Raw genomic sequence first — 22,003 nt, 5'->3', positions numbered from 1 at the left:
TTCTTTTATTAATTGTCAAGGTTTTAAATTGGATACAAAGGATTACAATAACTTTACTTGCTCTCCAAATAAACTTTCTCTCTCCTAATTTCTCCAAATAAACTCTCTCTCTCTTCTATTTGATGACCTATTTCCTTTATATAGGATTCCTCATAGTGGATGACAACTAAGAGATCCATTATTTTCGGAATCATTGTGCGATACATTCGCTCATGTACACTCACTCATTCTCGCACAGCTTATACTTCGCATAGAACATCACACTTTACTCGTGATTTTGCTGACATCATCCAATACGTTACTTCAACTTTGCCATGTGCGATAGTCCTCGCTTACATCAGATAATCCTTACTTCGCATACTTATTGATATGTGCGATATTTCATTCCTACAATAGCAACACCAGGTTCGACTATTTCTTCCATTTTCATAATTAAATCTGAAGTTCACTCACCACGATATGAAGTGGGAGAGACCAAGCTACATAAGTATTAGAATAGTCAGAATCAAAGAAGCATAGGAGGGCTCCTAAAAATTCTCCTTTGAGGCTTATAATATTCTCGTACTTTCTTACTAGGCCTCGTCTGTTTTGCAATATTTGTAAGTGCTACGCTTATAAAAAGCACATAGCTTAGGAATTACTTCACCGGATCCTTGGATGAGAACAATATATCCCTTCGCAGCATTTACCGCACCAGTATCAAGCCTTACCGAATCAACACACCCCATATGGAAGACAGAATTGCTGGGAAATTTATATACTTCAAGATAACAATTACGGTTGTGAATTCGACTCTAGCAGTCTAGCTAACCTTTTTTTTCTTCTTTTGGGGACTAAATCCGCGGTTTATCCGTATCCGCCCCGTGTAATCCGTTGATTCGCAGAGGTCAAATCCGCGGGTGATTGCGCCGATCACAGTTCAATTTTCCAAATCCGCAACTTTGACGGTTTGGTTGCAGGTGACCCCTAATCGCGACCGTCCGTCCGTTGCACACCCCTAGATATGGGAGTGTAGAAAGTGTGGAGCCCATTATGTCAACATCATTTAAAAGGTATTAAAAAGATATATGGTGATATTTATTTTAATGAAGAAAATAATAGTGTTAAATAAGAAATCTACGTGGAATAATTGATGGGAATTAAATATATAAAGAGTATGGAAAGAATATTATTCTTTATGGTTGGAGTTAATAAAGAATAAATAATTCCCAAATAAGGAAATTGTAAATGCATGAGAATTATATTATTTGACGCGTGACACATTCTTATTGGAGGATTTTTCATTGTCTTGACATATGGCGTATTCTCATTTGTTGATGATGTGGTAGCGGTGAATAGAAAAGGAAAGTGGATTCCTTTGAAAGCTATAAATATGCTGTGGATACAAGAAAAAGGGAGGTCCGGAGTCTGAGTGAAAGAGTAGAGTTTTTATTTCATTGTTTTTATTTCTCTTTTGTAATAATGGAGTAATTCCTGCGCTAGGGTGGAGGAAAAAACTATTTTTGATGAGTAATATTTAATGTTTAATTTCTTTGACATATTTACTCCATATTTGTGCTTTTAATTTATTAAATATTTTCTCTTCTTTACATGCTTCACAATATTTGTTTTTGATAGTTTCAACCGATCTTTTATAAGCGAAGGAAAATTAGGTTTTAAAATAACGACGAGAGTCATAAAAAAAAAAAGAACTTGTAACGTTATATTTTCCAAAGCATGAAATTGGGTTCAAAATTGTTTTGAGTAAATTAGGAGTATTGTGTCAAAAAAATCATTATTGAGTTTAGAAACATTAGAAGTAGTGGAATCCAAAACCCTAAATTCATCTCTCATTGATAAGGGAAATCAAAATTTATTAGCTTTTATTTTATTTATCTTAAACCAAACCTTCAAAATAGTCTGAATATGTAACCTTCTACTTACCACTCGTAAAACTGACATCACGTGCAAAAACCAATTTACTGTTAAATGTTGTTTTCCTTTTTGAAGTGCTGTTAAATTTTTGTACTGTATAACAGAAAGGTAATACTGTAGTAATTTTAAAAACTAAGGGGTAGTTTATTTTAGAACTCTTAAAAGACACCGCTTATCGTAAGTGCGAATAACTATATCAGCCTTAGTCGATTGTTTCTATTTACCCTCATTTCTCTCTCTACTGTAATAAAAAGAGTAAAGGTGATTTTTCGCATTCTCCACAAACACTATTTCATCTGAGTGATGAATGACGGCACAGTAATTATCGATTAGGGTTTCAATTTATGAAGAGAAGAAGAAGATCTATTCAATTTCAGGGTTCGTTTTAGCTTAACAGTAAATCGAAGAGCTTCAGAGTATAGATCAGTGGTGTCTCCTCAGTAAATTCCTCTCTACCCATGAAGGTAAGCCCTAATTTCTTACTATTCGGCTGTCTTACTTTGATAGTTTGACGATTCAAGCTAAGATGATACTTGTGAATTGACTGAATTTCATTCAATCGAATCAATGGAAAATCTCGAAAACCCTTCTTCTGATACTTCTTTGGTCCTCAGCGAGATATCAGAGATTAACCTTGAAGCAACAAGCAGAAATTGTGATGAAGATAATAATAATAGCTTTTTCACTTGTGAAATCTGTGTAGAACTAGCTCCATTAAACTCAAAATTCAACAACTTAGAGACCATATGTTCGCATAACTACTGTATAGATTGCATTGCGAAATATATCCAAGTAAAAGTGAGTCAAGACAACATGTCACATATCAAATGCCCTAATGCCAACTGCAGTGTTGTTTAGATACTTTATCATGTCGTTCAATCCTCTCCGAGAAAGTATTCGAGAAATGGTGCCTTGTTCATTGCGAGTCAGCAGTACTCTTAGAGTCATCAAAAGGTGGGTTTGCTTATGGGAGATCTTACTGCCCTTATCGAGATTGTTCTGAATTGATTTTGAATGAATGTGTTGGAACTAATGGTAGTAATAAGGTGACTAAATCAAACTGTCCTAATTGCAAAAAGCTCTTCTGTTGTCATTGCATGGTCCCGTGGAAAGAGAATCATGAATGTATTGATAGAAATGAGACTATAATTGACATTGATAGTAATGATGTTTTGTTCATCGAGAATGTTAAACGCAACAAGTGGGTACGATGTCCATCCTGCTATCATTATGTCGAGCACAACAAGGGATGTAGTTTGATTACATGCAGGTTAGACTTTGAATAACATATCTTTGTCTACTTAATTCAGTAGTTGTCAAAATCTAACTCCTTAACAAATCGTCAATAACTCTACTCTTATTTGTTTGTTGTCTTTTCTCTTTTTGCAGATGTAAGACAAGATTTTGTTACAATTGCTGAGAAAAGGCATGTATATGCATAGACAGACTGAGCTTCTGGCAGTTTCTACTATTATGGATATGTTGCCTAGTCCTCTGGCCATTTATAGGGCTTTATGTTATTTTTCACTTGATTTACTGGGGAGCAGTAAAGTTATTCACTTACTTACGGGTACCAGCGCCAGATCGCAAACTAGCAGGTGGCATAAACACAGGTAAACCACAGAAGCAGAAAACACAAGCAGTACTACAGAAGCAGCTTGCTCCACCCACACCACAGTAGCACGAAACACCACCACCATAGAATCAGCTTCCTCCACCCAAAAGAATCAAAACCTCAAATGCTCACACAAGAAGATGTTATTAATAATTATGTTTGTTACTTGAAAGTGGATGTTGCTCTGTGTTTTCATATTATCAGATATGTTGTACAGGAAACATTACTTAGTTGTTGGGATTGGACACCAGTGCTTTTCTCTGTAATTATCAAATGCCTTTCCTATATGTAGCATTGTGGAAACTTAGTGTTTACATCGATAAGGCACACCAGACAGTGTAAACTTGGCGCTGGTTGGTGTTCTTGTTCTTTCTTGGTCTGATCTGTTGCTGGTGACTCTAGCGGTAAATGTTTCAGGTTTGTCATGCTTGAGTGGGGAGTATTGGTGCGTCGGATCTGGTCTTTGTGTTGTGAGATATATATAATTGTTAATGTCTTTTTTCTGGTACTTCTACTGAGATCCACTCATATTTTGTTAATGTCTTTTTTCTGGTTTCTTGATCTTCTTTATCTCAGAATGAGTTATGGTATCGAGCTTCCTCGTAGACGACATAAAAGCAAGGTTTTAAAAGTATTTTAACTATGAGAAGTTTTATAGTGAACAACTTTTTCCTATTGGCTACAATGCTGGGTATTTATTTTTTGTGGCTTGGTTGTTGGAATAATGAAGTTATTCGTTCACTCTGGGGTAGTATATTATAGTTCTTGATCAGGTTCCGGTGTTTTTTCTCAATTTGTTGTGCTTGCCATCTTGCTTCTGCTTCATTAATCACTGATTTCACAGGTGCATCCAATATTCCCCTTGTACACATTTTTTTTTCTTCTATCAAATCAGTATATTAAAGAATGATTATTTTTGTCACCACCTTTAGAATTGCACTCGTAAAAATCACCATCTTGTTACGCTAATATTTCTGTCAGCAATTTTATGTTTTCCGCCATCCTCAATATGGGCATAAAATTACTACATATATGAGGAAATTGTCATAAAACAGTATTATTCCAGAACCAACACCCTGGAAAAGAAGGCATACCTGGCATGTCCTTAGAAAGATGACGTTACTGGACTGGGGAGAACTTTTTTTTTAATTTTCATATGTAGGAATGAAATATCGCACATATCAATAAATATGCGAAGTAAGGATTATCTGATGTAAGCGAGGACTATCGCACATGGCAAAGTTAGAGCGACGTATTGGATGATGTCAGCAAAGTCACGAGTAAAGTGTGATGATCTATCCGAAGTATAAGCTGCGCGAGAATGAGTGAGTATACATGAGCGAATGTAACGCGCAGTGATTCTGAAAATAATGGGTCTCTTAGCTGTCATCCACTATGAGGAATCCTATATAAAGGAAAGAAGTCATCACATAGAGAGGGAGATCTTTTAGTGTGTGTTAAACAAGAAACTAGGAGAGAGATAGTTTATTTGGAGAGCAAGTAAAGTCATTGTAATACCTTGTAACCAATTATAAATCTTGATAACTAATAAAAGAATTCCCTTATGATCACTTAGAATCTTGTTTATGTATATTGGGATGTGGTTGTAGGATTTCCTGCAACTACATTTTTGGGCGCTAGAAACAGCTGTGGGTGATAAATCCTGGTAGTAAATTCATAGAATCTTGGTAAAAGTGAGATCTGGAAATTGAATATGGTGAGACTTGGATCTACTATTGAACAGGGAACAACAGCCACAAGGAGCAATAGAATTGCTGAAAGAAGAAGAATTACAAATCTTGACCAACAAGAAGAAAGAGTAAGAGAAAATCAAGGAAACGAAAATCCAATTGGACCTCAGCGTGAACAAGAGCGGAACAATGATATTGATTATGATAGAGTGAGCATTCATACTTCGCAAACAAGTTCAACTGAAGAGGAAACACAAAGAACTGGGAATGCAGGAAGGATTGAGGGGAATGATGAGAATATGACAATTGCAGAACTTAGACAAAGATTGATTGCAGAACGACAAAGATAAGGTGAAGAGCGTGCGAATTTGATACGTCAGAATGATGACTTAAGAGAAGAGAATATTAGATTGCAAGAACAGATATCAAGAAGCGCCACACGATCAAGGTCGAGATCAAGCAGGAGTTCATCAAGACAAGGTCGATCTAATCAAGAAGATACTAGGCGAAGACAACGCATGGAAGCCATTGAAGAAAACTTGCAGGTAGATGATAATCAACAAGACCAACAAAGGAGAAGGTATGTAGCTCAAGATTTGGGAACTAATCGATATGAGCATCCGCATGAACTTCTACGTCGCACACATAATAATTTTGAAAGAGAAGAAGAGGATCTGAGGCAAGGACACATGATATTGCATGGAAGAGAAATGTTGAGACAATAGAAAGAGAGCGAAAGGGAAGTTACACGTGCGAGGAATGAAAGAGACAGACAAAGAAGAAGGGAAGAAATTGAATAGAGAGAATTGCAAGAAGAATTACGTCAAAATAATCATGATAATTGAGTAAGGCGGAGCGAACGTCATCGCATGGATGATATAGAACAAGGACGTGTTGCACCACAAGAAAGAGAAATGTCAAGACATCGAAATGATCGCACAGGTGAAGAGGAACAACATGATAGAGCACAGATCGAAACGAACATTGAAAGGCGTATGAGAAGAAGAGAAGAAGCTGAAGTATATGAGATACAATAGGCAGTACGTCAGAATAATCATGAGAATAGACTGAGGCAAGCAAGACTAAAAAGAGCTATGCGCGAAGATATATATCAAAGATTTAGTGAAGAAATTCTTAAAGAAATGGCGGAATTAAGAGAAATGATGATTGCAAAAAGAAATGGTGGAAGAAGACAACTATAGGAAGCAGTGGAGGAAGCTGGGAAAACTCCCTTTACAAGGAAGATTCAAAGGGAAGTGATATCGCCCAAGTGCAATTTACCAGCGTTCAATAGCATATTTGATGGAAGTGCCTGTGCAATACAACACGTGAAATCTTACACCCGATCTCTATTGCGATGGGAAAACAATGATGCAGTAATGTGTAAATATTTTTCTGCGAGCCTGGCAGGGGAAGCTCTGAAATGGTTTGAAGGACTACCAATAGAATCCATTGGATCATTTCACCATTTATAGAACGTATTTTTAGGACAATATATCAACAATAATATGTCAAGACCAGGGATTGAGACGGCATTCGGACTTCGCAGAAGAACAAATGAGAGTTTGCATCATCTAACAACACGCTGGAGAACCATGTGTAGAGAAATGGGAAGACGAGTGGATGAGCGACACCTTATTCTTGCATTTATCAATGCTCTTTTCACTACATATTTATTATATACACAAATATTTAGGATAAATGATACAATAACAATGTCAGAGTTGCGCGAATTTCAAGAGGAGTACATAGCACTTGAGGAGAAGGAAAGAGATATGGAGTCATACCCACTTGCAGTATCTGATGCAAAAGGTAGAAATGCAAGTTTACTCCCAAGACTGACAAATGCTGTTGCGAGTACGTCGCAGGGAAATCAAGGAAGGAACATTGCAGAAATGGAACAAAAGCTAAAAGCCATGCATAGCGCAGATCAAGCAGAATTTGACAAAGAGTATAGAGACAAAGAATTTCAAAATCATGGAGGTAGTAATAAGATTCAAAGAATGGATAATCCACCAGAAAGTTCAGGAGGTCAACAACCATATTATGGGGAGGATACTATGGGAACAGATAAACCTGCCGAAGCTGAACTCTACAGTAGATAAAGTATGGGAAGTTGTCACTCTAATGGAAGAAATCCCAAAACCACATTGTAAGGACCCTCAAGCTCGGCAACGTTATTATACCAGTCAAGAGATGATTTAGCCGCTAATGAATCGATTAGTTTAACACGAATGTTAATTAATAGGAATTAATCTAACAACGATCTAGATACGAGACTAGTGTCGTTGGATAAATCTCGAAAAGTTAGGCGGAATGGACTACTCGAACGTGTCATTCGGACATCGGATGAAAAAGATATTTGTTATTTTAGATGAAGGGTAAAATGGTTATTTCATAATAAAGTGTTATCAAGGAAACCAGATTTTCTTCTCAGTGCACCCTCTTTGGATAACTCAAAAGCAATTCGATAAGGTCGAGGATTTTATATTTCTATTTCTCTTTCATTTTCTTTTCTTCTTCTTTCCTCTTTCTCTTTCTCTCGTCTCTTCTCTGCTTCTTTTGTTCTTCGGTCGAGTGAGGATTTGAGAAATCAATTTAGTGACTGGGAGATCGAATAAAGAGGAGAAGGATTATGTAGTAACTGTCTGTGATGGTGTTGAAGTTGTTTGAGCTTTAGGAGAAGGAAAAACTGATGCTGCTATAAATCAAGAGTAGGGTTTTGTTCTTGAGAGGAATAAATCAAGAAAAATTGATGAGGATGTTTGAATGAGTAACGAGATGGTGCGGTGGTAACCCATGAAGGAAATCAATTACCGATTGATGGGTTTAAACAGAGATAACCAAGTTAGGGTTTTGTGTTCTATGATGAATTCACGAGGAAATTGGTAAGTAACTGAGCTATAAATAAATGAAGACACAAAGGGGGTATTGTTAAATTTTAGTTGTGGTGGAGGAGGAATCAAAGAATTAGGGTTTGTAAGATAAACTCAGAAAAGATGTGGAAGATGAAATTGAGAGTCTAGGGTAAGGATTAGAGACGGGTTTGATGTGTATTGAGGTTTAGAGTTGAAGATTAACTTGGAATAGATAATTATGGTTTGAGAAGTGATTCTGAAGTTCACGGTGAAACGATGATTTGAAGATTATTGCATTGAACTGATGGGTACTTGGTTTCGAATGCGGTTGAGCTGAGTTAGTTGTGGAGATTGTTTTGTTTACATATGACGGATTTGTGAATAAGATAATCTTTGATCACTCTATTGATTTGAGTTTTATTCATTTATGAATTGTTATAGAAATTGGGTACCTGTTGTGTTAGTTGTTTTTGAATTGAAGAATTGGGTGTAAGATTATGATTTAGATTCTTAGTTCCTCTATATTTTAGTTAATATCTTGGATTCACTACGGGAAAAATCATCATTGACGACTACAGATTAGAGTTGTAGTACCCCTACGACAACTCAATTTTATGCATTGTGGAAGGGGGGTATTGTAGAAAGTCCAAGCTTTTCTACAATGCTTGACTAAGAGTTGTAAAGGGTGATGTGATTCATGGTTCGACAATATTTTTCCAAAGTTGTGATTCTTTTTCGATTTTTTTATGAAAGCCTAACACAACTCTTGCTTGTGTTGTAGGACTATTTTACACAACAAAGGATATGTATCGTAGAATTATGTAACACAACACTTGTATACGTTGAAGGACTATCTTAGACAACCTAAGATATGTATTTTAGAAATATGTAACAACTCTTATTACTATTATGAATAAGATTTGCATGACACTTGTTAGAGTTGCAGAACCATGTTGGACATCACCTAATTATGTCGTAAAGACATTCTTTCACAACCATAGGTTTGTGTAGTTGAAATATGGAATACAACTCTTATTAGAAGTTGTGTGCATAAAAAAATTTTGAAAAAAAAAATTATAGCTGAAACCGAATTGCCGAAAGTATTTTTCACATTCACATTAAGCTGCCAGTAACACATTTACATTCATTCAAGTTAACATGCCACTCCAATTGCATTACCTAGATAACTTCAAAATCACCTTGTATGAAAGTGTATTGCGCAACTAGAGAAAATAAAATGATAGATTTTTTTTACATGACCAAAAATATCATATATCATAATTTGCAACTTCTTGATACCATATCCAACTGCGACAAGTTTGGTTGTGATAGAAATAGGAGAGAAGCATAAGTACATTAAGAGGAAGGTAAGATGTTTTGACAGAATCAATTATTTGAGAGAAGATACTTACACATTCCCCATGAGAGGCCTTCCATCTGGACATTCCTCACGGTTTCCTCAAGCTTTGCCACATCTGTCTCTTCATCCCATGGATTCACATCCAACAAAATTGAAGACTTTCCGGCTGAAGGAAAAAGTTAAAATGAATGACAGTTATATATGGTTCTTAGCAAAACCCACAAGACCATACACAGAACTAATCTCCTTAGTTTCAAAAGAACAATTTAAAGAGAGCATACTCACATATTTCTTTTTGTCAGAGGCTTTGACAGCCGCTGCACGTTCTTCTGCAGCCTTCTTTTCCTCCTCTGTCTCCTCTCCAAAAAGATCAACATCAGAATCGTCGTCATCATCCTCAGCTGGCTGCAACTCAAAAAAAAATATTGTGTTATAAAGACTGCAATGAACTATCAATAGCATTCACATATCCCAAATCCAAAACACTTTAGATGGATGAGTTCCGAATCACATTTGATAAAACCTTCGCACATTTCCAAAAGAAGTAAAAAACAAAAGAGACTTTTAACTATAAGATGGTGAGATATAGCCTGCTTTGCGTTACTATGAGATTCTAGTCCCTTCTCCGAGTTGAATGTCCTAGTAAACAGTTAAAATAAAATGTCAGATACCATAAGACATAAGGGGCAGTACTAACTGAGAATTTAATTTAAATGCACATTACAACATACTTGATACAAGTGTTGCAAGCGACTGGAGTAGCAGCAGATTTTGGAGTTTCTTGCTTTGATTTGTCACTCTTACCAGCCTTCTTAGCAGGATAAGGAGTCGCTATATGGACCCCAGTTCCCTTCTTTACATCATCACCTATATTCAAAACGAATATTCAAAATCTTACTACAGAAGTTCAAGTATAAACAATAAAAAACAACATACCACTAAACAATATAAGCAACAACAATCTGCTTCTTTCTCAAACAAATTGATGTCGCCAACTGGAACAGTATTTTGAGGCATCCTAACTCTTAACTGGTTACCTCTGACATCTTCTCGATCTTCCATGCCCATTAAAGTATTTTGAGGCATCCTTGCAATGTTTATACACCTTGACCTTCACTTCCAGGGATCCATGCAGCTACGAGAGTATCAACATATGATAGATAAGGTTCAATCACAAGAGGTCGTCCATAGATAACAACAACAACACACTTGATAGAGCCACAAACGTTCTTCATAGTGCTCAAACCAGGTTCAGGAATTGTTAAGTTAAGGTTGTCCCCCATATGGTTGCTCGCCAATAACAACAATAGCATACGAGAAGCTATCAGACTTGACAAAATCATCTTCAGGGTTTGCTTTGTAAATGATTTCAGTGCTCGGGCCAACTGTAGACGCTATTGCATTGAGGATAGTAGTTCATGCGCATTTGGTACAAGAGAACGTTAATTTGTGTAAACATAAGAAAGTACATAAATCAAGTTAAGGGTATATAATGAATTCCCTGGTAAAGTAAAAATTAAGCCATCTACCAGCAGTGATCAGCCATAGGGATCTCAAAGAGACCCATCATGAATTTTACCTTCATAATTCTCTTCACAGCATCGTCAATCCTGCTCATGGGGATTACGTTCTTCCCAACCAGGTAGGTTAGATCATGGATAAAATCAGTGTGGTTCATTGGAATCATGATCTGCAGAAATACCCAAAACATTTAATATGTCAAAGTAACTTATTGTAGTTCTAACATTGAACTTTTATGTCAAAATGGCCATCATACCATGTCAATGCCGGCATTAATCCCAGAATGGACGGAGTAAGTATAGTTGGTGCCTGCTGGTGAAGTAATCCTGTCAATACCTTGCCAATCGGAAATGACGAATCCCTAACACATAATTCAAGCAATAGAAACAACAGTTTGTCAGTCATGCCTTCATTTTTCTTGGTCCAAATTAGTTTAGCTAATGCTGGTCTAGTTCAAAGAGGGTTTTCTATCTACCCTGAAATTAAGAGTGTCTTTGAGGAAGTTAGTAACAAGATCACGGTTAGCATGCATCTTTTCGCTGTTCCAGCTTGAGTACGAAACCATGATGGTTGATACACCCTTGATGATTGAATTATAATAACCAGGCATATGAATACTGAGTAGTCCATGCCAGTCAGTCACTGTGTTGTTCTCGTTAATACCCTTTGTTGTGCCACCATCACCAACGAAATGCTTTGCACAAGCAGCAACCTTGTTGCTATAACACACCAAACAAAATAATAAGTCAATCCAAATAAAATTATATGATCTTCTTGCAATGAAATAGTAAAAATGATGTGAAATCTTACTTTCCACCAACATAAGGAACTCCTTTTCGAGAATCCGCGGGAACATCTCCTTGTAAACCAAGAATAATCTCAGTCATTTCCTGAACAATCTTCATCTTCTGGTACTTGGCTTCAAGTATGGCTCTCTCTTTAAAAAACATTGCTTCAATTTCATCATGCTTAGTATGCAAACAAGAAACAAAATTGTCAAAAACCCATTGTAGATAGAATCAATTAAAGACCCACAAGTCACTGAACACGAATAAGAAGGAATAAACACGGTAGTTAATCATCACTGGGAACTCAACAATTTCAAATCCTGATAAGAACCCTAATCTCTAAAAGCATTGAATAACAAAAACCCTAAACAAATAATTCAATTAGACCTCTATATCATTTCCAACATTCAATTAGATTATAAAAAACCCCTAAATCCCCACAAAAATACACAAATAAATAAACCATGACTCCATAAACTTACCATAAGATCCCATTTTCTTCCACCTGAATTCATCTCAGCATCTCTTCTCCACTGTGCTCGAGATCAATACTTATTCAAGCTTCATCGTCGACAGAAGCAATCAACAGCTATCTCCCATTGATTCAACACATAAGATCTCATTTCTTAACAACTATCTTTAATAGAAGCAATCAACAGCTGAAATCCTTCAGCTGCAAGTCCTAGCACTCTTCTAAGCATTCACCATTCATCAATTAAACCACTACAGAGTCACCACCACCACCTGCAGTATATCAGAACACCACCTCTCTTGAATCAGGCACATCTACATCAACTGCATCTACATCTTCTTAGCTTCATCAATCCGTATCAGTACCACCAACAAACCCGAGAACATCAGAATCAATCAAACCCATCTTTTCTAGTCTTTTATTTGCTCAAATCCGTCGAACCCATTAACTCAACATCAGACCAACAAGACCCATCTTATAATTCATCACCAACAGCTCCAGAATCATCTTCCTATCACCACCAGAATTCAATTCCACAGCTAGGGTTGAAAAATTGGTTCAATTTGGTTGAAGAAATAATAGGGTTTTAGTGAAATTTGGTTAAAAAAACTGGTTAAGTAATCTAATTGAAAGAATTTTGAGTTCCATTTTGACTTTTAATTGAAATTTTTGAAGAGATCTTGAGATTTGGTTTCGTTTGTTCAACAATGAGGATGTAGGGTTTCTGCTTCAAGCTGAAACTGATTCCTTTGTATATTACCGGTTAAACAAATCTTGAGGTTTATTTTCTGAGGGACGTGCAAGGTTAGAGAGATTAGAGACTTGAGTTAGGGTTTTTTTCTGAGGGAGGCGCAAGGTTAGAGAGATTAGAGTAAGGGTTTTGTTCTGTGTTGAGGAGGAAAAAGTGATGGAAAATGAGCGAAGGGGAAGTGAGAAGAAAAAAAAATTGATTTATATAAAAGATATTGGACGGTTTAGATTCACTCTAGGATGCTCATACGGATTGCAAAAATTAAGGGACGATGTAGATTCATTTTAGAATGCTCATACGGATTGAGAAGCATGTGTGATTCTTTTTGTGTTAATTCAAACTCGTGTATTCGATTTTATTATCAACTATCGATATGAAAAAAATCCAACAAAAATATCAAAAAATTTAAGATATTATTATCGACCTTCGGTTATAAAAAAAATTCCAAAAAATATATGGGAACGAAACAGAAAAAATAAGAATGTGTGCTTTCTTTGTGCTTTTGTGCTTTCTCTTTGTGCTTCCGGTTTGAATTTCGACTAGTCGCATAGGTCATCAAGCAATTTTGACTAATCATACAGGTCATGAACTTCAAATGTGGTATAATGGCGTACAAATTATGAACTGAGAAGCTCCATGAATGTTCAGACTTTAAACTTAACATGATACATCATCTAAATCAATAAATGAAGCTCAGTGTCGATTCGAACTTTAAATGTGGTATACCGTCGTACAAACTATGAACCAAAAAGTTTCGGGAGGGTTTTGAATTCAAACTTAGCAGGATACATCATCGAAATCGATAAATATGAAGCTCAGTGTAGATTCGAACTTCAAATGTGATATAAAGACATACAAACTATGAAGCACGAAGCTCCGGGAGGCATGAACCTGTCTCCGAGATCCAAATCTGGCCGTAAGTGGACTACTATAAGTCGGAAACTTCGTAAGAACGATGAATCCAACCATATACATGAAAGATTCATTTGGAATATTCCCCTAAACCTTAAACATACCCCTTTCGTCAACTTCGAGGCATGAACCTGGCTCCGAGATCGAAACCTGGCCGTAAGTGGACTACTATAAGTCAGAAACTTGGTAAGAACGACGAATCCATCTATTTACAGGTAAGATTCCTTCGGAATATTCTATGAAACCTTAAACAAACCCTATTTCTGCATATTGTATGCAAACCAGGCTCCGAGATCGAAACCTGGCCGCGAGTTGACTACTCTAAATCAAAAACTTGGTAAGAACGATGAATCCATCCATTTACAGGTAAGATTCCTTAGGAATATTCTACGAAACCTTAAACAAACCCTATTTTTGCATATTGTATGCAAACCAGGCTCCGAGATCGAAACCTGGCCGCGAGTTGACTACTCTAAGTCAGAAACTTGGTAAAAACAATGAATCCATCCATTTACAGGTAAGATTCCTTCGGAATATTCTACGAAACCTTAAAGAAACCCTATTTCTGCATATTGTATGCAAACCAGGCTCCGAGATCGAAACCTGGCCGCGAGTTGACTACTCTAAGTCAGAAACTTGGTAAGAATGATGAATCCATCCATTTACAGGTAAGATTCCTTCGGAATATTCTATGGAACATTAAACAAACCCTATTTCTGCATATTGTACGCAAAACAGGCTCCGAGATCGAAACCTGGCTGAGAGTTGACTACTCTAAGTCAGAAACTTTGTAAGAACGATGAATCCATCCATTTACAGGTAAGATAATTCCTTCGGAATATTTGGATGAACTGGAGAAAAAATATATCATAACTGAACATCCCAGGTTCGAAGATTACCAGAGTTAGACCCGAGTTTCTCGTTCGGATGAACTGGAGAAGAAATATATCAGAATTGAACATCCCAGGTTCGAAGATTACCAGAGTTAAAGTGGGTGGTCTTATAGAATGTATGTGATTATTTACAGAGAAGAATGTATATGGTTACAGAGATGCTTCGCGCTCTTTGCGGCTCAGTCGCCTTTGAGCATTATATTTGTTTTACAATGCTTATGAAGGGTTGTCATAATAGTATATTAAAGAACCACCAACTTTACAGAACTTGTGATAGTGTAGGTATGGTTAGTGGTGTAGACTTCCATATAGGAGGCTCAGGGTCGAATCCCCCAAACCTAATTTTTTCCCACATTATATATTTTAACTTCAACAACACTTATAAGTGTTGTTATACGTTTTAAAAAAAAAAAAAAACCTAAACTTGTGAACTGTAAGGATGGTTGATGAGCTATACATCCATGCATTAGGTTCATGTTCGAATCTCCCCTCTAACGTATTTTTCATTATCATATTTTTGTGTTCTTCAACAACACTTGTGAGAATTGTGATAGGCTAAGTCACTACACTTATGAAACAAAGTTGTTATACCTAAATGTCGTCACAACAGTTTTGCTAAAGGAGTTGTCGTTTGTTTTCTTAGCGCAACCCCTTGTTCCTAAGGGTTGGTAGTGATGATATACGACAACTCTTTCTTTGAAACCAGTTGTAAAACATAGGACTTTCTACGATGTATAGCGAAGTGTTGTAAATCTCCAGTTGTAGATGTATATTTTTCCCATAGTGATTCCTCAGCTGCTAGCTTAGGGGGCGCTACATTATTGGTATCAGAGCTCACTATTAGATCTTATATGGGAAAAGATAAAAATAGTTAGTGAACTAGAATAGTTTAGAACTGGGTTGTGTTGTGAGATAAATCTTAATCACTAAAAGCTATCAATAATTAAAAGATTTATTTGCTTGATTGATTTGGTTGTTTGGTTGTTTGTATATGTAATGAAGTAAAAATTGTAGGGTACACCAATAAACTTTAGCTAATGAAGATTAGAGAATAATTAGTTTAAAAAGGGTGAACACGTAGACAATCCAATACTAAAATAAAAGTAAAGATAGTGAGATTAGTACTATTGATAAATCTTGAAGGTCACATAGAAACTTATTGAATATCCTGAGTTATACGCAGAGTCAACAATTTATAATTACCTAAATGTGAATAATATTTTTGGGACTCAACAATATTTGTACGAGTAATTAGAATAATAGTTCAACCATCAATGTTAATAATAAAAATATTATAATAATAGTAATTTTAATTTTAATAAAGTAGTGTTAGCATTTATCCATTAGTATCATATTGAACTTAACTAAAATCTCATTAAAGATATAGCAAAAAAATAATAAATTATAATTAAATAACTACGGAAAAATTAATAGCGCTTATACGGTTAAATTTTATAAATAACTAATGACAAATTAGAAATATATGTTTTGTATCTGAACTAGATTGTTAATATAATACTTAGTAGGTGTTGGACTTAAGGAAGCGAGGATTAATACATAAAATAAAAATACTCAACTTGTTAGTAATTTTATACCGAAATTGTCTTTAATCTAACAAATGATCCAGTAAATCTTTATAATGAAACAATTATACATGAAGTAGTAATAATAGAATTCAGATACTTAGATTAATATTAAAATTAAAACAAAATAAATTAGCATATTAATAGGATACTTCACATTAATAGGAAAAATTAAAGGACTATTAAGATATATTATAATTTTAAGTAATATTCAAAATTAAACCATATTAAATTACCAACGCCAATCTTTAACAAGATACAGTATACAGATTCAAGATGAATAATTAAAAATCTGTTATATCAATCCTTACGTGAATGTAAAATTATATTTAGAAGATTAAGGCTTAACGTATCAATTGGACTATCAACTTAAGAATAATGAGAATAACAATACAGTTGATAACAATATTCGAATAGGTAGGAAATTTATAATCGAATATATTTGGAAAATTTATATATGGTATTACAGTAAATTTAAAATTATCAAATATTATAAACTGACGTAAAATTGAATTAGGATTACTTATATTGGTAAAAGAAATGAATAAATAAATTCAGATGGCTAAATTATTTGAAATGCTGTAAACTATTTACATATTTTATGAAGTAAATTTATCAGAATTACACCAGTTACGATAAAAGTTTAGAGACTAATTAATCTTAATAAATTAATACTTAGTTAATCGTAATAACTTTGCACTTAGTTAATCCAGCACTGGGGAATATTGAAGGTTGTGTTTTCTCTGTTCGTAGGAAGGCATTGTTGGGACTGGCCAACCTTGACATGGCAACTGCATTCAGAGATGACCAATCATAGAAGTATGTTGTAATTTAATCTGGAAAACCAATGGATGTAAGTCCATACTAGTACAAACTGACCCTTTTGCCACGCCAAATTGGCGTATCCATAGGGGATTAGACACGCCAATTTGGTTTGGACTTGGCGTGGCTTCTGCTCGCGTGGTTTTAGGTATGATGGCGTGGCTTTAGGTGCTCTATAGCATCGCCTACCTTGTGTGTCTATAGTTGCATGAAATAGACACGCCAAAACTCGTAGGCGTTGCTATACAGTGTCCCAAAAACTTCAGTATTGATACCCTATGGACACTCAATTTATTGTTTTCATGTGGTCATTGTAACCTATAGACACACAATTTGCTTTTTGGCGTGGCCATTGTCTCTTTATAGACACACAAGTTTTTTTTGGCGTGGCCATTGCTTATCCTATGGACACATAATTGTTTCTTTGGTGTGGCTAGTGGCTATCCTATAGACACGCAAAAAAAAATGGTGTGGCTATTGGTTACCTATAGACACAGTAAAAAATTTTTGGCGTGGCCATTGATTACCCTATTATCACACAATTATTTTTTGGCGTGGCTACTGGTTATTCTATAGACACGGAAAAAAATAAATGGTGTGGCTATTGGTAATCTATGGGCACGCAATTTGTTTTTGGCGTGGTAATTGATTACCTAATGACTCGCAATTTGTTTATTGGCGTGGCCATTGGCCTTCTATAGACACGCGTAATATGATTTTTGTGTGGCTATATGTGATGTTTAGCCATATTTGATGCAATCTTGTACCGTCCATGTGTTCTAGATTTTGTATAACATAATGGAACTTAAACCGATGATATTTGAGGCATCTATCACCGTTCACATGTGTTAATCTGCACCGATAAAACGAATGGATACGATAGAATTTCAAAGATACGTCTTTCACCATCCAAATATAACTGTCTCGAGGCCTTCATTTTTTTATTATATTTTAAAAAGCTATGAAACTTGGCTAAATCTCTAACCGAAAACGTGTTTTAAAATTGATGAAAGATTATGAAATCTCAATCGTCAAATTGGATACATCTTCCATCATCCAAATGGCATTATCTCACGCCCTTAATTCAAAAATCAATATTTTCTTTCCAAATTTGATATATTTAAAAATAATGGCAAATTTATTACCCAGAATTAACAGAAATTTTATTCCAAATAAGACTTAATCAAATGTTGCAAAATAAATTGATTCATGTCCATGCACAGAAACCTGAAGACTATTTTATTTCGAATATTCAATACTATCAACATTAACTACACCAAAAATCCAAAAAACATGACAGAAACCACTATAACAATGGTTAACTATGCTGATTTGAACACTAATAGCATAGCATTCATCTTCAGAACGATAGTAGTCCGCTAAACACTAGACTTAGAAGCATTGATAGAGTTGGTAATAGCTCCAGTCCCGTACGAAGTAAACTGTAGTTCCAGCTCGCTAGCCCATAGTATGGCTGCAAGAAGAGCCATGGCTTCAGCATGTTGAGCATCTCATGCTGTGCTTGGGATTGTTTTGGCACCCCAGAAGTTTCCTGCATTATCAAGAAGAGTTGTACCAATTCTAATAGCACGATTAGAATCTATATAAGCATTAAAATAAATGAGGTGGATTCTGGTTACAGGGAGAAGTTCTCGGTTGAGGAATACTACTAGGGTTAACCAGAGACTGATGTTCATGTGTTAGTTCAAACTGAACAGACTATTGATGCTGAATAAAGTATAAGGTACTAATAGTATTTTATTTGAATTAAGATTATAAACCTTGACATGAGCCAACAATGACAAATCAATTACATAGGGAAAACCATCACCTTCGTAAGCCTTGAATGGAGCAAGTGCAACAACACAAAGTTTAGTCTTGTGAAGAATCAAACTACAAAACAGAAATCCATACGTAGAACCAAATCAACGATATATGAATTCTACTAGAGTTAATAACAAAGACATCAATATAATCAGTAAGTGTCAAAACATGTAAACGCATCCGCATCGGACAGAAGAAAGGGCGTGACTACTCTAGGTCTTGTTTACTGCAGATGCATGTCCTCACTCACACTGCAAGAGCTCCTCCAAACTGTCGCTAGGATGCCGCTTGCCCATGCAAAAGAGAAAAGTTAAACAAACTGTATAGTCTGTATTACACAGAATTTTACTTTATGGATCCACCAGTTTCATAGGTGCCTTTAGTGTTGACTATAGTGCACTAATGATATTTCCTAAATCCAAAACGTATAGATTTGAAACTGCAAGTACCAAATTCATACTTGCATGATGAACAAGTAACAAGATGTCCACTAATCAGTATTTATAATAACATAAGCAGAGTACCATATGTAAGCACTTCAAGATTGACCCATACTCTAACTAGCGTACCATGAAAAGTATCAGACGACGACCGAAGAAAATCAACCTCTGTCCTAGTTTCCATGTTGCTGCTTGTCAATGTACGCTTGCAACTGCCCCGCTCGCTGGCAATATAATATAAGACCTACAGTTGTGCAATTTTTACTGTTAAGAGAGATTTTAAACTATATACTATAAAATATGAAATTTTACGGTCTAGCCGGAGAACAAGAATCGCTATCCACACTGGAAAAAAATTCATGCTTCAGCGATAGATTTAAAGCAGAAGGCCGTCCAGGTCTTAATTTGAACATGGGATGGAATTACACTTCCGTCTAAAAATTGTGACTTAGAAGCTCTACAATCCGCAAAAAAAACGATAAATTGTTTACCAGACATTATAACATCAAATAATGGACTAAAGTGCTGGTACTTATTGTTATTGACCAGATTATGTACCTCCAGTACTTTCCACTTTCATCCCCACCACAAATTTTAGGTCAGCTGCCTCAAACTTTTAAGTGTACTCTGGATTCACATACACAATTCAAAATAATGTAAATGAGCATTGGAAAAGGAAATTTAGCGGCTAGGGCCACAAAATCTAGTACAATGAGTAAATTTTTGCAAGGCAAATGAAAATGAGCATTGAAAAGGGAAAATTAGCGCGCCACAAAATCTAGTGTAATGAGTAAATTTTTGCAAGGTAATTTGGCTGTAGATATTCTCATGCTGGAATTAAGAGAACATAAACAAAAACATTAAGTAACATGTGCAACTACACAGAGGCCAAAAGATACTATATATATAGAGGATCACTAAGTGGTACCAGTATTGATTTTAGGAAAACATACTGACTGTGATATTAGCCAACACGATATCATTGTGAATTAGGACATTTCAAACCAGACTCCATGACCTAAGTTAGAACGAGTCTCAACACATAAGCAACATGGAAAGCCAATTCATCTTTAAAATAGGTATCAACGCAAAATATGATGCCAAGGAAGAAACAAACTTACCAATTTCACTTAAAGATAAAAGGGATGGATCTCTCATACTCTAGCAATGCGAATCTTCAGGCTACCTGCATTTAAAATTATAATACAATCAAAATCGGACAAGTAATTCACGATGATTTCAAATAATAAAAAAACTCTACAATACAATGAATCCCTGATTTCAAACTCTTAACCAAACAATTGACAACGACTTCAAACTCTTAACAGAAAAAGGAAAACAAACAATCATCTTTGCTTAATAGAACCCAATAAAATTGTTTGCCCTAAAAAACAACTTGCCGGAAAAAATCAGTTTTCACAGAGATAATCTAATTGCAGATTAGTAAAAAATCCCAAAACATTGGTGTACATCCAATGAAACACCAAGAGCAAAATACTAGCAGTTTTACCTTTAAACATTAAAAGAGAAAGCCTCCATGTTTAGTAGTTTTCCTTCCATTTTAACCATTTTTTTTTTTCGAAATATGCAATTGAGATCAAGAGACGAAGAAAAAAGCATTGATTGGCTGTATTGGAACTTCCAATTCATACTCCAGAAAAAAAATACAAGACTCCTCTTTAGGTACATAAGTTGAGTAAAAATTGAGCTTACCACAAGCCATTCTGCTTGAGAACCCCGAAAATCTAATTCTTCCTGCTTCTCTGCTTTGGACTAATCTTCTCAATATCTGAAGAAAAACAACACAAACAAACTCATTATATATCTAACAAAAGGAATATCTAAATGATGGAATTCTACTGAGAGACAAACCAAAACAAAATAAAAAGGAAAAAATAAACCCTAGAAAATCAATACAACCAGATGTAGAAAAATATAGTAACCTAACTCAAAACTCAGATCATAAAACTGAAATTAGAACCAAACCCATATTTAAAACTTCATAAAATCAAAAGAAAATTGCGAATTCTAGATTTTTTTTTTACTTTATGTAAGAAATTAGACTCACATCATTAGCATAAACAAGGAATCCAGGGTCTCATAAACTCATCTTCTTGGACTTGTCAGCAAGATGTCATACAGAGATTAAAGAGATTAGTTTGCTAGAGATTATGTCGAAAAAATTTATATTCTAGGGTTCAATACGAACAGGGGTAGTCGTGGGAAAGTTTGAGAGATTTTAATGGAGTTAGCAAATCCCCTGTTAGTCGTGAGAGAGTTTGTCAAAATCTTTTAAAATCTCTGTTAGTGGTGAGAGATTTATAGAGAGTTTCTAAAACTACCTCAAAATCCCTTGAACTCCCTGTTAGTGGTGAGAGATTTGATTAGAATCTTTTAAACTCCCTGTTAGTCGTAAAACACTAGAGTCATAGGGAGTTTATAATTTGGGAGAGTTTGAGGGAGTTTCATGATGTTTTTGTGTTTGGACAAAATCTCTCAAAAAATAAGAGATTTCTGGGGAGTTTGGGTTAAACCCCCAAATTGCCTAGACTCTCTCAC

At 35.4% G+C, this 22,003-nt stretch overlaps 2 protein-coding genes and 2 long non-coding RNA genes across 7 annotated transcripts; 1 reads left to right on the top strand and 3 right to left on the bottom strand.

Annotated features, from left to right (window-relative positions):
• Positions 1-2,156: 2,156 nt before the first annotated feature.
• On the top strand, positions 2,157-3,442 carry LOC113344366 (E3 ubiquitin-protein ligase RNF144B-like). Its single transcript, XM_026588358.1, has 3 exons — positions 2,157-2,763; positions 2,796-3,184; positions 3,304-3,442. The coding sequence occupies exons 1-3, from the start codon at positions 2,482-2,484 to the stop codon at positions 3,332-3,334; spliced, it is 702 nt and encodes a 233-aa protein (XP_026444143.1). The 5' UTR covers positions 2,157-2,481; the 3' UTR covers positions 3,335-3,442.
• A 5,838-nt stretch (positions 3,443-9,280) lies between these two features.
• Positions 9,281-10,071, bottom strand: LOC113344325. Of its 2 annotated transcripts, XR_003357762.1 has the most exons (4): positions 10,008-10,071; positions 9,724-9,843; positions 9,491-9,604; positions 9,361-9,386 (listed from the first exon to the last, which is right to left on the bottom strand). It is a non-coding gene; the product is annotated as an uncharacterized LOC113344325 (long non-coding RNA). The 2 variants fall into 2 exon arrangements; XR_003357761.1 differs by having other exon boundaries at positions 9,281-9,604.
• Positions 10,072-10,535: 464 nt separating this feature from the next.
• LOC113344365 (beta-glucosidase 1-like) lies at positions 10,536-12,262 on the bottom strand. Its single transcript, XM_026588357.1, has 6 exons — positions 12,230-12,262; positions 11,770-11,927; positions 11,435-11,678; positions 11,216-11,320; positions 11,018-11,128; positions 10,536-10,832 (listed from the first exon to the last, which is right to left on the bottom strand). Exons 1-6 carry the CDS (start codon positions 12,260-12,262, stop codon positions 10,536-10,538), a joined length of 948 nt encoding a protein of 315 aa, XP_026444142.1.
• Positions 12,263-18,330: 6,068 nt separating this feature from the next.
• Positions 18,331-21,727, bottom strand: LOC113344332. 3 transcript variants are annotated; one of them, XR_003357768.1, is made up of 6 exons: positions 21,513-21,727; positions 21,158-21,233; positions 20,566-20,630; positions 20,003-20,071; positions 19,012-19,688; positions 18,331-18,732 (listed from the first exon to the last, which is right to left on the bottom strand). It is a non-coding gene; the product is annotated as an uncharacterized LOC113344332 (long non-coding RNA). The 3 variants fall into 3 exon arrangements; XR_003357767.1 differs by lacking the exon at positions 18,331-18,732 and having other exon boundaries at positions 18,914-19,291; positions 19,574-19,688; positions 21,513-21,724; XR_003357766.1 differs by lacking the exon at positions 18,331-18,732 and having other exon boundaries at positions 18,914-19,688; positions 21,513-21,717.
• Positions 21,728-22,003: the final 276 nt, after the last annotated feature.

Source organism: Papaver somniferum, unplaced genomic scaffold, assembly GCF_003573695.1.
Source record: "Papaver somniferum cultivar HN1 unplaced genomic scaffold, ASM357369v1 unplaced-scaffold_76, whole genome shotgun sequence".
Classification (NCBI taxonomy): Eukaryota; Viridiplantae; Streptophyta; class Magnoliopsida; order Ranunculales; family Papaveraceae; genus Papaver; species Papaver somniferum.
The sequence above is the reverse complement of the archived record's forward strand: the minus strand, read 5'-3'. Positions and strand labels throughout refer to the sequence as shown.

Excerpts from the sequence above, each read along its gene's own strand:
- LOC113344365 (XM_026588357.1), bottom strand. The coding sequence starts at position 12,262 with ATGAATTCAGGTGGAAGAAAATGGGATCTTATG. Across the intron at positions 11,129-11,215 it reads TTAATGCCGGCATTGACATG|ATCATGATTCCAATGAACCA; the intron begins GTATGATGGCCA and ends GTATTTCTGCAG. Across the intron at positions 10,833-11,017 it reads CTGTGAAGAGAATTATGAAG|CGTCTACAGTTGGCCCGAGC; the intron begins GTAAAATTCATG and ends TCAATGCAATAG.
- LOC113344366 (XM_026588358.1), top strand. The coding sequence starts at position 2,482 with ATGGAAAATCTCGAAAACCCTTCTTCTGATACTTCTTTGGTCCTCAGC. Across the intron at positions 2,764-2,795 it reads GCCCTAATGCCAACTGCAGT|CTCTCCGAGAAAGTATTCGA; the intron begins GTTGTTTAGATA and ends TGTCGTTCAATC. Across the intron at positions 3,185-3,303 it reads TGTAGTTTGATTACATGCAG|ATGTAAGACAAGATTTTGTT; the intron begins GTTAGACTTTGA and ends CTCTTTTTGCAG.